Consider the following 16,387-nt stretch of genomic DNA (forward strand, 5'->3'; position numbering starts at 1 on the left):
TTTAGATATCATTTCGGTCTCCAATATCATATTGATTTTGGACGTCATTTTGATCTTAGATGTTATTTCAATCTTAAACATCACTTCAGTGTTAGACATCATCTTGACTTTAGATATCATCTTAGTTTCAGACATCATCTCAATTTTAGATATCATCTTGACTTCAAATGTCATCTAGGTCTCAGATGCCACTTTAGCCTTAGGTGTCATTTTAGCTTCGTATGCCATCTCAATTTCGGACGTCATCTTAACTTTAGATGCCATCAAATGTCATCTCAGCCTTAGACGCCACCTTGACCTCATACGTCATCTCGACTTTAGACGCTATCCCAATTATGTCATTTCTGTTTCAGATGCCATTTCAACCTCGGATGTCATCTCGATTTCAAGGCTCATTCTAGCTTTGACTTAAGTCTCAATTCTATACACCTCTAGGCCTGCTCCATATCCTAAGTATGAGTATCTATCATTTATGGGTTCATAAACAAGGGCTACAAATATTCCCAAAACACGTGACAACTTAAAAATAAAAGAGCGATTACGAGGTTGTTATATCTAATCTCCTCAGATACTCTCCTATTTGCACATAACGTCAAAAAGAAATGGAAGCAATCAACGACGATCAAATTTGATCTCATACACTCCCATAATGATGTTGTTCCAATCGACATAGAAATGCTTTTCCTGATGGCTATATAACCCTAGAAAAGGTACGTCAAGGGGATTTCTTCTTCTTCTTCTTTCGGTAGTCATTTTTTCCTTCGAGTAATCCTAACTTGAGTGTTGGAGTGATCTGTCGGGACTTTCCGATGTCTATCTAATCTCTTGCTAAAGTGTATTCTAGACCCTCTTCATTTTCTTTAACTAGAGTTTTCAAAGGTCACATACATCGCATCATTCATTGATGGGTGGTTTATCCATCTACAATATTTAGCTAGAACAACTACATCATACATTTTTTTAAATTTATGTGATCGGTGTCTCATCTCTCAAATTTATCATAAAATTTTAAAATTAAGTAATCAGTGATATCTTACAAAATTAATTGGCGAAATCTTAAAAATATAAGCTTAAAATGGTCCACGTTTAATCGTGTATCTTTGACATATTTGAGAAATACAATTTTGTTAGATTTAAACACTTGTGGAAGAGGTGATTTTTCATCAAATAGTTAACATTTTTTTTTTATTGTGAGAGAACAGGCGAATAATTTTCATCAAATCCGATCTGGTTCATTATTTAAATATTTTCCTTATATAATAGAATATGACAATTTATTCAGCTCTCTTTTTCATCAAATATTAAACATTGATGAGGGTTAGGTCGATTGAACGAGGACCACGAGCGGGTAGGTCGCAGTTGGTTGTTGTGCGTCCCGGAGCATAATTAAATTGGTTACGACACAGCAGAGTTATAGAAGAGGACAAAGGTTCGAATCCTGACGAAGTCAGGCAATATCCTCTTGCGTGATCAACTACAATTTCTCGATTTACCTTCTTACATATGGTCGTGGGGTGTGGGACTACTAAGGTGGCAGATTCCACCTTTTTAAAACATGTGAAAGGAGAAGATAATTATAATTTATATATATATATATATATATATATATATATATATAATATATATTTTTTTTTTTTCAAGAATTGAATTTGAAATACGGAGCAGCGTCTCTTATTCTTGACCTACCATCCATATGCTACCGACCACCGTCAGTCAACTACCCCCGCTTCTCCACCTGTTAATATGCACTCTTCCGATCTGCAAGCTACCTCGGCTCCGACTGCAGAAGCATGGCTCAAGAGTGCAGCAATTCGGATGAGGTAGGGATCCGGAATTTGCGATCTATGTTTGTTTAAGTTATGAATTGGTCCTTCCGCATTCTCACGCTAAGATCCGGCATGGCTCAATCAATCGATAATTTTCACCAGGTAGTTCTTGGAGCGGAGGTAGGGATTGCGAGGGTGATCACCTTGAACCGTCCCCGGCAGCTCAATGTCATCTCTCCTGGAGTAGTAAGTTCGCGGAGATGGCCTCTCTTACGTTTTGATGTGGTTTTCCATTTTCCAAGGATTGATGAGAGGCGTATTTTCGTGGCAGGTTTATCTCCTGGCCCAGTTCCTTGAGAAGTGGGAGAAGGATGATGATGCCAAGCTAGTTATTTTCAAGGTTGGATTTTTTTTTTTTTTCGTGAAACCTAGTTTCGGAAGTTCCTTTCTCCTTTGAAGTCGCCGGTAATCTGGTTTCTTTCTTTGTGTAGGGGGCGGGTCGTGCCTTTTCTGCTGGTGGGGATTTGAAGGTGTTCTACCAAGGGAGAAAAGGTTGGGAATTTTAAAGGAAACAAGAGCTTACGTTGCATTCTGTGCGACCTTTCATGTTTTTTGTTGTTGTTGTCTAAAAATGGGGATATTTTTGCCAGATGATTCTTGCCTTGAGGTCGTTTACAGAATGTACTGGCTGTGCTATCACCTTCATACGTATAAAAAGCCCACGGTATTTATCTTTATTTTGAATGTTAAAAGGTTTCTGTTCTAGTTATGTTGTCTCAATACCCAAATGGTGTTTCTTATGTATCTCAGGTTGCCCTCACTAATGGAATAGTCATGGGTGGAGGTTCTGCTTTGGTTGTCCCTGCAAAATTTTCTATAGTAACAGAGAAAACTGTGCGTTTTGTAGTTTCCTTGTAGTGAATCTTTAAAAAAAAATTATGACGCTTCGTATTTTGTCTTTTTATGATGCCTAACCGGTTAATGCCTAACATCCACATAGGAAACTTCATCTAACATACAACAGAGCTCTGAATGCTTTTTGCTCACTAGGTTTTTGGAATGCCTGAGGCGAGTATCGGACTACACCCTGATTGCAGCTTCTCTTATATCCTTCCACGCCTTCCAGGATACTTTGGTGAGTGTAATTGTGGGCAATGCTTCTCTATGAAACTAACAAATTTCTATGAAAACCACAATTGAAAATTTGATGTATTTTTCCATTGCCTTTGGCTTTTAGTACATGACACATTAGCTTTTTGGTTCTTGGCTGGATTTACAGGGGAGTTCTTAGCATTAACTGGTTCAAGGTTGAATGGGAAGGAGATGATTGCTGCAGGACTTGCAACACATTTTGTTCCATCTGAGGTTTGTTCAAGAACTGATTCCTATTCCTCTCTGTATGGATATGCAAGGTCAAAACTTTGTATCAGATGGGTCAAGTTAGTTTTTCTTTTCCTTCCCCGATTGTATTATCTTCGAACCTGTACTTAGTGTCTATTAAACAACCAGCACCACTCATTCAGATAAATATTATGGAAGGGAGTTTTTCTTCTTTTTTCTCTCCTTATTTTTGTAATGTTAAATGCAGAAATTGCAAGAACTTGAAAGTGCTTTGTTGGATTTGAGCACGAATGATGAGAATTCTATCAGATCAGTAATTGAAAAGTTCTCATTGGATGTCCAACCTGATGAACAAAGCATCTTAAATAGGTAAACAACACCGGATCTTACATTCCTAATGTTGGAAAATAAAATGGTATATATAGAAAAAAACTGTTAGGAATGCGCTTTTTCAGGTTGTCAACAGTTGACAAATGCTTTTGTGGGGAGTCTGTGGAGGAGATCATCAAATTATTTGTGAGTTATGCAGCTATTCATTATTTCTGGATAATCACTGATACCCTGATCTTCATGTCTTTGATAAATTCCAATCTAAATAATGTTGTTCCTTTGGATTCTCGTTCTCAATTTGCATTACCGTTCAAGACAGTGTCATGTTCTCTTGCTTGGTTGGAATACAGTTGATACTGGGTATGTTCTGTAGCATATCATATTCTTATAAAGTCCACATTTGTTTTAATTATCTTCTTTAAGTTTTATAGAGATAGCTTTAGCATAATCTGTGTTCCTTTGATGTCTTCAAACTAGTAGATCTTGTCACATACTTCAATGAGATATCAATTTCTCCATAATCCATAAGAAGCATTCTTTTGTCCTATTTCATAAGTATGTCTCTAGAAAATGAAAATATGAAATTTCCACCATTTAGCAAGAAGTATTAGTTCACTCCACTAGAGTTCGGATTCTTTTTCACCTCCCATTGCAAGCATATTTGCCATCAATTTTTCAGTGGAAGTGTTAGCTAGTGCACTTGTAGAAAGTGTTTATATTGATGCAGGGTGGGAAACATGACAACAGATTGTGAGTATAAAGTCTGGAGTGGAAATTGCAGATCAGGACAATCTGAATCTTTTCTCCAGAATATCTGGTGGAATTTAGCTCCCCGTCATTTTGCACTAGTGAGATTGATAGCAGCAAATCAAAATTGAAGCCGAAAGTTTTATGAGTTGCTTTGCCTCTAATTAGATAAAGACACTTATGGAGGGCGGGGGCTTATTCACTATTGTCCTAGAAGCAACACATGCATCTACCTAGAACTTCTTTTTGTTTTTAAAATTCATCAGAAAAAGAGGAACCACTAATCTGAGGCATTGACACCTCTATTTTCAAGCTTGACATTGACACTCATCTACCCTCTTAATCTGGTAACTAATTCTTCTATCACAAAAACGTTGGACTGAAATTTTGGATTTTTTATTGAAAAGTACTACTAACCCCACTATGGACGATACAAATTATAAATATGGTTTCAAGAGGCTACTATTGTCTAATGAGGTTTTCAGACAAGTTTCAAACTCTCTAAGACAATCTTCTGAAGATTAGTACAACAACTATAATGCAATGACTCCTTTTTTTTTAATGCATGTTAAGGAAAAATGGCAATGTCATATGCGTTGTCCTCTTTCCGTTGCTATATTTTTAGGAGCAGTAAGGAGCTAGATATACTTGACTCTTCGTCTACCCCTTCGTAACCATGTTAGACATTGACACTCTGAATTGGTAACGGACATCCCTATTGTTTGCATGCAAAATTTTTTGGAAACAATCATGTTGAACACTTTATGACCACACGCACCAATGTTAGATACTCATACCCAACGCCAATAAATCTGAATTATTACACTATCTACAGTTTTGTGAAAAATATTTTATCAGACATCTTAATTTTGGTATGACATATCAATATTGGAACAACACAATTTGTCACTAAGGGTATATTTAGCTTGTATGTGTCAATTTTAGTGTAAAGCGGTCAGAAATTAGAATCTCAGATTGGCTGGCAGTAAAAGCATTGTTTAACATTTTGTTGTTAATATTGATTTTGAGCTCGCCTTTGTTAAATGGACAACATATGTAAGACAGTTCCTGTTAATTTTCATTTATGCCAACTGAGGTAGCAATGTTGCATGCTTATTCCATTTTCTCTGACTCCTTTCTTGAGTTTCTTAACCAGCAGGATGCTATTAGTGATTTTAGTATTTTCAATAACCATTTGAAATTTGTTTATTCTTCAACCTAATAGTACATCTAGCTACCCGCACCGTGTGGCTTAGAATGTCTGATTAATACAAGTCTGCTTTTGTTGTGATGCTGAATCTTAGCTGTTTAACCTATGCTCAGTAAGAGCGGATGAGCAATGAGCTTTAGATCTGCGTTATAGTTAATTTATTGTGATTTATGGTTCACTAGACTATAATTATTTAGGACAGAAGGAAGGAGGCTAGTATTGGTACAGGAAAATTTCAACCTCTGGGATGCAAACTTTCATTAGAATGTTAACCTTTTGTGTTCTAAATAAGATAGCATTTTCATGCATGAGTATAAAATTGTTTAGATTTTATCATCATCTAAGTGAGCCTTATTTTACTTTTTTTGCAGGAAGATGAAGCAAACATGGCAGGACATGAATGGATCTTTCCTATACTAAAAGGATTGAAGAGAAGCTCTCCTACTGGATTGAAGATTACACTGAAATCCGTAATGCAACTTACTTTGATAGTTGAATGAAGATTGCTATACTCATACTCCTTTTTAAAAGTGTGACGATAATTTTCCTCTCCAGAAAGATAAATAAAACTGTATGAAAATTGCAAACTTGTGTATGCAGGATGCTTAACTAATCAAAACAACAGTTAATAATGTTAGCATACAAAGGATACCTTGATTAAATAAGTCATTGGGCGAACTAAGCCGTTTTAGAAAAAAAAAAATGAAGGATGCATGGAATACCATAAATTACAAGGAGAACATATATTTTACCCTTGAAAGAATTAAATGATTTAAAAAGATATGATCACTTTCACTGGTATAGTCTTCCGTAGAGTTCAATGGTAAGATAAGATCCATGCACTTGAGCACACAGAAGTAGCTTCTCTGTTGTCTGTGTATTGAAATGCTAGGTAGTCTAGTAGCTTAGGTGTAAGTTTTTGCATGAGAGAATTTTGAAACAGACCATTGCGGTATCTCCATAATATTCTGCAAATTTTATTTATGAATTTGTGGTAAAGGTATGGTGTCTTTCTACTAAAATGCATGTCACAGATGATCGACTGTCACCCCCCTTCTTTTCTACTATTTATGTCCAAAATGGCTTCATTCGCAGAAGATTTGCTGTTTCATCTGCTGAACGACAGGTAGTGTTTACTAACATTGTCTTGCTTGCAGATTCGAGAAGGAAGAAAACAAACTTTAGCTGAATGTCTGAAGAAGGAATTCAGACTTACCATGAATCTGCTTAGATCAGTCATTTCTACTGACATATATGAGGTAACTGGAAAACATATTGTTGTAGTGAGAATTTTTCTTCATTTCATTTTGATTTAAATTTCTCGTATTATCTGTAAAGAGGATAGGAAAGATTGGCCGCTATGAAAATTTTCTTGAGTCTCTATATGCTTGAAGCAGCACTAACATTGGATTTTGGTTTTTAACCCTTTGTTCATGTTTCACATTATTAGGGCATCCGAGCTCTTAACATTGATAAGGACAATTCCCCCAAGGTAATCCATGGGATGTCTACTTTATCTGTCTTCTTTTACTTTTCTTTTATGTTATATGGTGCATCATACTGGTGTTTTAACATGAAATTTTAGTGGGAACCATCGAGCCTACAAGAAGTGAGCACTGAAAAGGTAGACCTTTGTTTTAAACCATTTCAAGATGAACTAGAACTGCAGATACCCGGTGATGAAGCGAGCAGGTTAGTATCTTTTACATCCATAATCACAAAGTCCTTTACGCAGTTCCCCGGTTTCTGATGCATCATTTTGCAGATGGAGTGGCAAGTATGAGAATACAGTCTATCCGAGCCTGAAAGGGAAGCCAGATTACCTAGTTAGCAATGTGGATAATTCCTTTGGAACTCGGAATTAAGTTGCAAGAATTCTGAATAAAATCTATGTCATCGATTACTTGGAGTAAACATGGTCGATGCTTGCAGCGAGTTAGTAGCAGCATCACTTCAATTGTTGATCCTTTGAAGAGGTGTCTATGCCATCGAGAGGACATTGATAACTTACATCTACTGGCCTTCAGCCTGATGCCAATAAAAATAGATGTAAAATTATTCTATATCGAATGTTCTGTTATGTTGAGAGTAAAGAACCAGCAAGCTTCTTCGCTGTAGAAAATTTCCTTGAACTTGTTACAATATTTATGCTTTACTCATCGCTGCAGCTAATTAATTGGTAAGTAGAACTGTCCTTTTGTTGACTTTTTATCTATGAGTGTGTTAGACCAAAGCTGTCTCGGGACATGATTGAATTGGTTATTATGAGATATATTTATTACAGTGGATAAGGGTCGAATCTTAGCAAAGCTGAGATAATACTCTCTCCATAGTGATCGAACTGTAACTTTCTGATTTACCTTATGATTATGGGATCCACCGTGTGGAGCCGCTGGGTGGCAGATTTCACTTTTTACTGTAGTGTTAGGTCAAAGTTAATTTATCATCATAACTTCGATAAAGAAACTTAAATCGCCCGATCAACTGTATATATACACAGGCAAAATTCTTCATTCAAAAAAAATATTGAAAAGATATTTCATCATATGTATTAAAAATATTTTTATCAATTTAATTAAAATTATTTTAACTTATTTAAAATTTTATAATCATACTTTTCCAATAATATTAAATCAATTTTAATTAAATTACAATTATTTTAATTAAATTTAAATAATCTTAATAAATTAGCAAAAAAAAATAGATATCACTTATATTGTGAAATAAAGAAATTTTTAAAATAAAAAATAGAAAATAATATTTTGGTATGCTTTTAAAATATAATATTTTTTAGACGAATATATACTTGTATACTTTGGTTGGAAATGAAGGACGTGAATTGTCAGCTTCAACAATGAAAAAAAGATATAGATTGTCTTCGAATGGTAAGGTTGGCATTTTTTAAGGGAGGAGTATATGATGGAGGCTAGCTGGTTGGACCTGGATCAGTAACTTTTGGTGACGAGTCTTCTACTTTGCCATCATTAGCTTTTAGACATCAAGTATGGAGAAAGCCTGGATGGAATAACATATCTGTTTTTTCTTCTAATCATGTCTCATCAACATACTTACTGAACTAACACAACTGTTTTTTATGTAACAATTCACGCACACCCAGAGGACATATGCAATGATTTTTCAAAAAAGGCTGTAAATTAAAGGATGTAGGCATGTAAAGAAATTTTTAGCTAGTTTAACCTGCTCAGCCACACAAAATGGAGAACATCCACATCTTGGCATCACCAATAATAGCTTAAAAGATAATATTCGCAAGGAACATGATTGTTGAGCACCAATAGGTTCGGTGGAATGCCAGAAGATCGTTTTATCTTCCTGCACCCCACCACACTCACCTAACTCCCACTTATTTTTGTTTATTCTCTTCAAATCTATGATCCATTTTGCCAAACAATGGCAATCTTAATCTTCTTGTCCACCAAAACCCTCACCTTAAAAATTAAGCCCGAGAGTCCTTTAATGTTATTATTATATGAATTAAGAATGCATCTGGAGGGAGGGATTTCTTCCAGAGAAATGCTATTTCTCCTTGTGGCTAGTGCTTATTAATTTGTTTTGCTAGCTTGTTTCTTCTTTTCGATATCAATATCAGATTGCATCGAAATCAACTATGCAAGCGCTTAACAAGGCGTAGCAGCAACAAGGAAGTCCACTCTGGTTGGTGATAATGCTGGACTCCAGAAGAAGAAAAGTTCTCATGGTATTTGGAACTTTGATGGCTGCTTCTCTTCTACCATCAGTCAGTACTTCATCTTTAGACAAGCACAAATTTGTCCCAAAGCATAGGACTGACCAGCCACAGCCATTGAAGGTATGCCATACTTGCATTAGATGCTGCATCTTTTTAGTAGCAATTATTTATGTTGCTGCAGGGGAACCCTCAACTAGAATTCCACATTAAACTCCATGCATTGCTGCTTTGGGCTTCAATCGGTGTCTTGATGCCTGTTGGAATAATAATCGTCAGAATGTCAAGAAGAGTTGAAGGCATTAAAATGCTTAAGGCTTTGTTTTATGCTCATGTCATCGTTCAGGTATGCCAACAGGTCTGAAATCTGCTGAATTTCCAAACCAAACTGGATTGCAATGAAATCACAAGCAATTGAATGAAATCACACAGTTCACAGCAATCCTGTTGGCTACTGCTGCAGCAGTTCTAGCTCTGATGAACTTCGAGAACTCCTTAAACAACACTCACCAGAGGATAGGATTTGTGTTGTTTGTCTTCATTTGGCTTCATCCATTAGTTGCCTTCTTCAGGCCTCAAAGGTCATCTTATAATTTTACCTATTTCAATGCCTAATTAGCACATCAAACAAAACAAAAATCTTATTCAATGTTGTTGATTTCTTCGCAGAGGCATGAAGATAAGGAGCATCTGGTATCTTTTGCACTGGTTGCTTGGAACTGGAGTATGTGTGTTGGGCATGGCAAACATCTATATTGGCTTAAATGCATACCATGAGAAGATGTCAAGAAGTGTGAACCTGTGGAAGGTCCTGTTCACTGCACAAGTCTGCATCATTGCCATTATCTATTTGTCCCAAGATAGATGGGATTATATGTTGAAGCAAGGAGTGATCCTGGATGAGCAGGTCATGCCCAGTAGCCACTCGACATCTCCAAGTAGCAACCAGAAGGAGTTGGTGGTGATGTCCTCAAGAGTCAAATGATTTTTCCTTCCTCTGTTTTCTTCTTCTGGTTGTGCATTCGAATCCACGCCCGATCCGGAAATGAACATTGGGATGGAGGAGATGTTTCTGAATGCTTCATTGTGATATCAAGACATGGAATTATAGATTTCATATGTGTATAATTGGATATGATCGAGAGAGCCACGTACATGATGATGCCTTTGGTCTGTAATAATTCAGCTAAAAATGCCTCAATCCAATTCACTGTGAATTATGTGAAGAAAGCATCTAACGTACACAAAACCTTGTGATGGTCTTCTCTAACAGTGTTTATTGTTTCTCTTGAGAGAAAGTTGGATTGCTTTGATTGAGTGGAGAAGAAAATAAAATGGAGTGATTGATTCACATTCACAGTGCACACCCAAATTATTTGGGACACTGCACGCCACTCGACGTTAATTTGCTTAGCTGTTCTCTGCATCCTCTTTATTCTGTTCTACTCTTCGCTCGTTAATTAAAGAGGGTTTAGATATACAGTAAACTCATCTGGATACATAATGTACAAGAAGATAAACCCAAAGTTACCAGTAAATTGGAGTGTCTAATCTCTGGATCATTTGTTTCACTACTATAAATCTGTCGAAAGAATTAAGCAGAAAGATGGGAAGCAAATGAGACTTCTGGAATATAAGATGGTGTAAGATGAATAGGTTATACATGGATTCAATTAGCCACTTAGTCACACCAATGGATCACGAACATCATAGAGCTGCTGAACCCCCAAAATTTAAGAACACCAAGTCAGCTATGAATGCTGAATTCATGACAGCCCCATAATCATTCATAGTCGATCCAAATATATAAAGTCAACCAATGAGCAGGCATCTGGAATCTTGCATTTGTTTGCTCGTCGATTGCTGTGGTGACCAAGTAGCCAATGCTTCAATTCTTCTCTTGTCTATCTCTTATTTGTATTGTACTCCTCTCTTTTAATCAAGCATTTGTTTACCTCTTAATTTGTTGCCCTACTTATGGTGGCAACAAATTTCTACATGCATTGAATGCCATGTCTCATCTCAGAGTCAACATAGTTTGAGAAGTTTAGAAGACACAATTCAACCTCTACATCATCAAACTCTTCTTTATCCTCAAGCACGTTGAGTTTGAACGTCTAAAAATTAAATGAAGCTCAACCCAATTTTAGTTGGGTAGGTGGAAGCGAAGAGCCCACGACCCAAGATCAATTCTGAAATATTTCTTTAAAAAACTTAAAACCGAGGCAAACTGAAACAGTTAGCAATCATCACGTCCAGAATATCTTTTGCATCAACCTAAAGACGAAAGATTAAATCTTAAGGAAGCTACAATCAATACTGCTCTGACTTGTTTAAAGAAGTTGCTAAACCGTCAGGGAATCAGCTTTGTCGAACTGCTTCAGCACATGCATTTCTTTGGAAAGCAGAAAAGACTAAATCTGAGAATGAGAAAACAACTCTCAAACAAATTAATTAACCTTGAGCATAGTTTGTGACAAAAAAAGATAAACCTATATGTACATGTTCAAGCAAATTAAGTTGATTGCTGAAAGGTAAAGGAAGATTCTCTAGATCATACACCAGGCTGTTGTCACTCGATGAAAATGTAGATAACACAAGTACCATTATATTTCAGAAACTGATCAGTACAAAACAATCATTAATTACTTCAAATATAATCCTACTTAATTAGATGAGTAGCCACAAGGCATGCACACATTCTCAACTGCTGAATTGGAGCAGACATGGATTTAAGGCACTGATCTTTAAAGTTCATGTCCCTATAAATCATTAACTCAACCAATTGCAAAAAGGCAGGTCTGCGGAAAGACTAAGTGAGCTTGTACTTGCAGAAGCACAAACCAGATCCTATATGTGCCCATCCATCATTTATTGCTCCAAATTTATCCCCTTCCATAGTAATAACGTAGCAATTCACACCACACCCTCTTTGCATTTACTCCTTCCACCAAACAATTAGAGGCAGACCGACCCTGATGCGTAGGCCGGCCCCGGCCTTCCCATTCCATCTCCCATTGTGTTTCGCATTTAATGCAGTGGTACAAAAATCATTGGGCTTTATCAGTCGAAAGCCGGTATGAAAATTTAATGCCTTTTTATGCAACAACAGGCACTATAGGCTATACTTTGTACATAAAAACTCACGAAGAAGAAAGAATATATCCACTTTCCACTAGTAGCATTCTGAATGAATCGTTTCAAATTAATTAATGCGTTTCTGTCAGATTGTGTTCATTACAAAACAGTATGAACTGATTGAAGTTTATACTAAATACCAACATCGATCAACAAATATGGTGAATTTAGAATGGAGATTATATATCACTTATTTTAAAAACTTAAACTAGCATAGGAAAATATATATGTATTCCAGCTTAATTATAATAGGTGACAGTCTTCCTCACATATATATATAGCGTAAGATTTAATTTATTCCCATGATTGAATCACAAGAATGAGAGAACGTAAGTTCACACAAGGAGAACACAAAAAATATAAACAATATAGATGAGAAATTTGCAACTCAAGATATATCTATATGCATGCCAAAGCTTGATTTGTTAGGAAATGACTCAATTTATTTATGAAGAATGATGGCATAACATATCATAAAATCTAACAAGCTCATGATAAACACTACATATATATATTCACCTTTTGCACCGTATATACTAGTGTAAAAACTAAATTGAGTTCCACTTGATAGTACTGTTTTGTTTTGTTTTTACAAGTAAAAAATTTGATTCATCCCATGATCTTATACATTTTCCAGAATGCATCATCCATATATAAATATATGTGTATATAGAGAGAGAAATAGTTAGAAATTTGATCAGAGTTTAATACCTTAAGGTCGATTAGACAGGATATGCTACATTTAACAGCTACACGAACATGATGATATTACCCCCAGTAATAGAGAAGCACGGAGAAATAAGGTACACATATAGTTCTACTCATTTAGGTTGCCGTTGCCCATCCTAGGCAAAATGTCTTGCAGTAGACCGTGATCGGCCGACACTTGAGGAGGGAGATGATAAGGCGGTAGGTTCGGGAAATGCATGCTAGGGTTTGTAATGAATCCCCCATGGATAGTGTTATGGTCGTTCGGGTTGATATCCATATTTCCTGATGGGCACAGTAGTTGTTGCAGCAGAAGGTGTTCATCACGGAGGCCGAAGTTTGGCGGCGCCAGCGCCGCCATCGGGGAGCTCCTCATTAGGTTTACAGGACTGTGGTGATTGTGCTTCCCTTCATAAGTTGTGATCACAGTGGTTGGATCTTGGTGAGATCTTTCGACCCTCTTCTTCACATTGCACTTCTGAGCTGTGCAACGGTAGTAGCTTCTGCAGTTGAAGATTAATTTCACAATGGATGATGATCAATCTAATTCAAAGCTCGGTGATGATTACATATTGTCCACGAAATTAAAAACGGCGAGGATTAAATCAAAATTCCTACACTTGAACTGCTCACCTTGGATAAGGGCTGTTCTTGACTGCCTTCTGCCCATACTTTCTCCATCTGTAGCCATCTTCAAGGTTGTCAACCTCGCTCTTGGTCATGAAGGCAAACCTGGGTTCTCTCTCCTTTTTCTCTTCTGATTTCTTCCTTTCCTGCCTGTTCCTGCGCAAATTGAACATCAAAATTGCACCACAGTTAAAGATTATATTAAAGATGAGAGATCGAGCTGTTATTTTATGATAAATAAAGATTTCAGTGATGCATTAGAAAAGGGGTCTGAAAATTAAGAATCCTCTTCTTCTATTGTTAAACTTGGAATCGGATTGGAATTTTCAGAACTGAACCCTAATTCATCGTGCCGAAAAGGACAGAAACCCTAAAGATTAAAAGTCTTCACTCTAATATAATAAAGAACGAGTATGGAGAGGAATCAAACTTCCTCAAGAAAACTAGCTACGCTAAAGTAATTAACTTGCAGTAGTTGATTTTTTTCAGCAAGCTGCGCCTAACAAAATTGACCATCATCATGAGCAGAGAGAGAGAGAGAGAGAGAGAAAGACAATTGAAGTAAAGAAATTAAAGAGTGTTGAGTAGCTAAAGATCAAAACCTACACTTTCTTTAACTCGGTCCCTTTTACATGCTTCTCCTCCTCCTCCTCCTCCACGTGCTTCACCATCCTTCCCTTCTTCTTCTGGCATGGCCCGGATTCCTCCTCCCCTCCCAGCTCAGTCGACGTCGACGACACCGAGAAGTTGGGCGTCACCGCAGTCGTCGACGCCCCATCCCCACCCACCAACAAGTGCTTCATGCTCAACGTCGATTCATCCAAGAATTCTCTCATGAAGTAGTCTTCCCGCCCGATCCGTCTTGGCGCGAAGGCCGCCGACGACAAGAGACCTTCGTGGAAAGACAAGTACTCATAGCGGCCACTGAACTGATCTCCGTTGATCTTCCCGGACATGGAGAGAGAGGTGCGGCGAGTAAGAGAGTGCTGGGGGATGGTTGGTAAAGGAGGGGAGAGGTGTGTAGCTTTAGTCCTCCTCCCCCTTTTTGTTTCGGTGCACATCTCGTTATCATTTTTAATTTCCATTTTAATTTTAATTTTAATTTTAATTACAATTAAATTTAATTCCACTGCTGATATGGAATTTGACGCGAGACACTATTGACGGCCGCAAAGAGGACCGGGACTGCTGGAGTCGAGTCAGCAGCCTGAACTGAAGGGCCACCGGCTACAGCCGGCGACGAGAGGGAAGCAGCGGTCCGCTGGAAGGTTCGCGGGGGGACCACGGATGCTGACGTCACCTTCCTTCCCCCGACCGGATCTGAATCGAACGTGCCCGACGACTAATACTAAATACCCACCAATGTACCTGGACTTTGACACCGTGTCAGAGTGGGCCCAGTGAGGAAACCCGGGTACGTTTTTGTGGGCACGGGAACTGGATCTAGTTGAGATCGCAATCCACGTTGTGACGCCACGGTGACGCAATGCGTGATTTATGGTTCAGCGCGAGCATTCAATACAGCTCTAGGAATAAAAAGTTACCTGCAATAATTCCTCGAAATATTTTGCTCCATAATTGAATGAATTTTTTGATGTAGATGGAATGATCTATCTCATGAAATAGTTTTATTTTGAGGTAATTAAATTTTATTTTACCTCTTAAGAATGTTACTGTTTTTTTGGACATGTCCCTTTTAATTTTATTATATATTATCATTGCATGTTCGTATTTTTATTAGTATTGTCAAAATGTGCTTTACAAGTTTTCCTATTATCCTTTGGGATATCATTGTTATTATTCTACCTTTGCATAATTTTATTGATGATTATATAATTACAATAACTTATATAAGTATAGGAACTACATGATAATAGTAAAATTAAAAAACATTCAAGCATTTCAAAGAACAATAACAGTTAAGATTAAAGGGGGTAAAAATGATATATAGAAAGATTTAAAAGGAAAAAAATAATAATTTCACTTTTCTATTGAATTTAGTACTATGTATTATCACTATAAAATTAAAATATAAATATAAATAAAATGAATAAGTGGGGTGACTTAATCAAGTCCGACAAGCCAAAGTCATATGATCAGAAGGCCAAATAAACCCATACATTCTTTCTCGTACATATTTTCATATATATATTCATCCTTTCAACTGAACATGTTCCTGTAGCGTTGTAATTACGCTCTAATTTCTATTAATTATTTTCCATAGGTTTATAGAATAATCCTTAATTAACCTCTAATTAAATTTGGGATATATAGTGAACTGATAGAACCAATTGATCACATTAAATATTCTTTCGTTTCAATTATATTATTCATGAAAAGAGCTGATTACCTACTCCAACTGCAAGCTTAACTTACTAAAACTACATTCAATTTAAATTAGTTCTAGCCAAATATAAAATTAGTGATCTAATTAATGTAATATAAAATAACCTACGTTATCATATATCATTTGCTAAATCTCATATTCTAATCCTAAACTAACTATTCTTAGTACTCTGATAAACTTGTTTAATTACTTACAGAGACAGTAATTTATGTATTATATCTGTTCTTAAAAGAATTTCTTATTGCTTCTTTTAAATTTACTAAATTGTGTATTACTTAAACTCTTTTGAATTAATTTGGCAAGAGAAAACGTTGAAAAATTAGCATCAAGAATCAAGATGGCCGACAACTTATATTGGCATGTTCTTAAATGTTGGAAAATAAAATTGTCGGTAAAGAGTGATTTTTCTTAACACACTAAATTGTGTTAGACTGTCTGTCTGGATAAAAATTCCAATTCTAGGAATA

General features: G+C 36.5%; 3 protein-coding genes across 4 annotated transcripts; 2 read left to right on the forward strand and 1 right to left on the reverse strand.

Annotated features, from left to right (window-relative positions):
- The first annotated feature begins 1,702 nt into the window (after window positions 1-1,702).
- On the forward strand, window positions 1,703-7,577 carry LOC141834891 (3-hydroxyisobutyryl-CoA hydrolase-like protein 5). Of its 2 annotated transcripts, XM_074722281.1 has the most exons (15): window positions 1,703-1,820; window positions 1,929-2,012; window positions 2,098-2,166; window positions 2,258-2,318; window positions 2,417-2,490; window positions 2,577-2,660; window positions 2,817-2,901; window positions 3,046-3,131; window positions 3,355-3,476; window positions 3,563-3,623; window positions 5,766-5,864; window positions 6,552-6,653; window positions 6,845-6,886; window positions 6,980-7,086; window positions 7,160-7,577. In XM_074722281.1, exons 1-15 carry the CDS (start codon window positions 1,791-1,793, stop codon window positions 7,257-7,259), a joined length of 1,206 nt encoding a protein of 401 aa, XP_074578382.1. In that variant the 5' UTR covers window positions 1,703-1,790; the 3' UTR covers window positions 7,260-7,577. The 2 variants fall into 2 exon arrangements, with proteins under 2 accessions (XP_074578382.1, XP_074578383.1); XM_074722282.1 differs by lacking the exon at window positions 1,703-1,820 and having other exon boundaries at window positions 1,899-2,012.
- Window positions 7,578-8,872: 1,295 nt separating this feature from the next.
- LOC141835401 (cytochrome b561 domain-containing protein At2g30890-like) lies at window positions 8,873-10,118 on the forward strand. Its single transcript, XM_074722857.1, has 4 exons — window positions 8,873-9,223; window positions 9,285-9,446; window positions 9,533-9,681; window positions 9,770-10,118. Exons 1-4 carry the CDS (start codon window positions 9,080-9,082, stop codon window positions 10,083-10,085), a joined length of 771 nt encoding a protein of 256 aa, XP_074578958.1. The 5' UTR covers window positions 8,873-9,079; the 3' UTR covers window positions 10,086-10,118.
- Window positions 10,119-12,942: 2,824 nt separating this feature from the next.
- Window positions 12,943-14,557, reverse strand: LOC141835352 (WRKY transcription factor 71-like). Its single transcript, XM_074722799.1, has 3 exons — window positions 14,180-14,557; window positions 13,580-13,729; window positions 12,943-13,449 (listed from the first exon to the last, which is right to left on the reverse strand). The coding sequence occupies exons 1-3, from the start codon at window positions 14,527-14,529 to the stop codon at window positions 13,056-13,058; spliced, it is 894 nt and encodes a 297-aa protein (XP_074578900.1). The 5' UTR covers window positions 14,530-14,557; the 3' UTR covers window positions 12,943-13,055.
- Between the last annotated feature and the right edge of the window lie 1,830 nt (window positions 14,558-16,387).

The sequence above is a fragment of the Curcuma longa genome, chromosome 9 (genome assembly GCF_044706935.1).
Source record: "Curcuma longa cultivar G26 ecotype Majalengka, Jawa Barat chromosome 9, ITB_CL_G26_1.1, whole genome shotgun sequence".
Classification (NCBI taxonomy): domain Eukaryota; kingdom Viridiplantae; phylum Streptophyta; class Magnoliopsida; order Zingiberales; family Zingiberaceae; genus Curcuma; species Curcuma longa.

What these genes read in the sequence shown, in the direction of transcription:
- LOC141834891 (XM_074722281.1), top strand. Translation starts at nt 1,791, where the DNA reads ATGGCTCAAGAGTGCAGCAATTCGGATGAG. An exon ending in AGGAGATCATCAAATTATTT is followed by an intron (nt 3,624 to 5,765) that starts GTGAGTTATGCA and finishes CTTTTTTTGCAG; the next exon opens with GAAGATGAAGCAAACATGGC. An exon ending in TTTCTACTGACATATATGAG is followed by an intron (nt 6,654 to 6,844) that starts GTAACTGGAAAA and finishes TCACATTATTAG; the next exon opens with GGCATCCGAGCTCTTAACAT.
- LOC141835401 (XM_074722857.1), top strand. Translation starts at nt 9,080, where the DNA reads ATGCTGGACTCCAGAAGAAGAAAAGTTCTCATGGTATTTGGAACTTTG. An exon ending in ATGCTCATGTCATCGTTCAG is followed by an intron (nt 9,447 to 9,532) that starts GTATGCCAACAG and finishes GAAATCACACAG; the next exon opens with TTCACAGCAATCCTGTTGGC. An exon ending in GCCTTCTTCAGGCCTCAAAG is followed by an intron (nt 9,682 to 9,769) that starts GTCATCTTATAA and finishes ATTTCTTCGCAG; the next exon opens with AGGCATGAAGATAAGGAGCA.
- LOC141835352 (XM_074722799.1), bottom strand. Translation starts at nt 14,529, where the DNA reads ATGTCCGGGAAGATCAACGGAGATCAGTTCAGTGGCCGCTATGAGTAC. An exon ending in GGGACCGAGTTAAAGAAAGT is followed by an intron (nt 13,730 to 14,179) that starts GTAGGTTTTGAT and finishes CAATTTGCGCAG; the next exon opens with GAACAGGCAGGAAAGGAAGA. An exon ending in AAGAACAGCCCTTATCCAAG is followed by an intron (nt 13,450 to 13,579) that starts GTGAGCAGTTCA and finishes CTTCAACTGCAG; the next exon opens with AAGCTACTACCGTTGCACAG.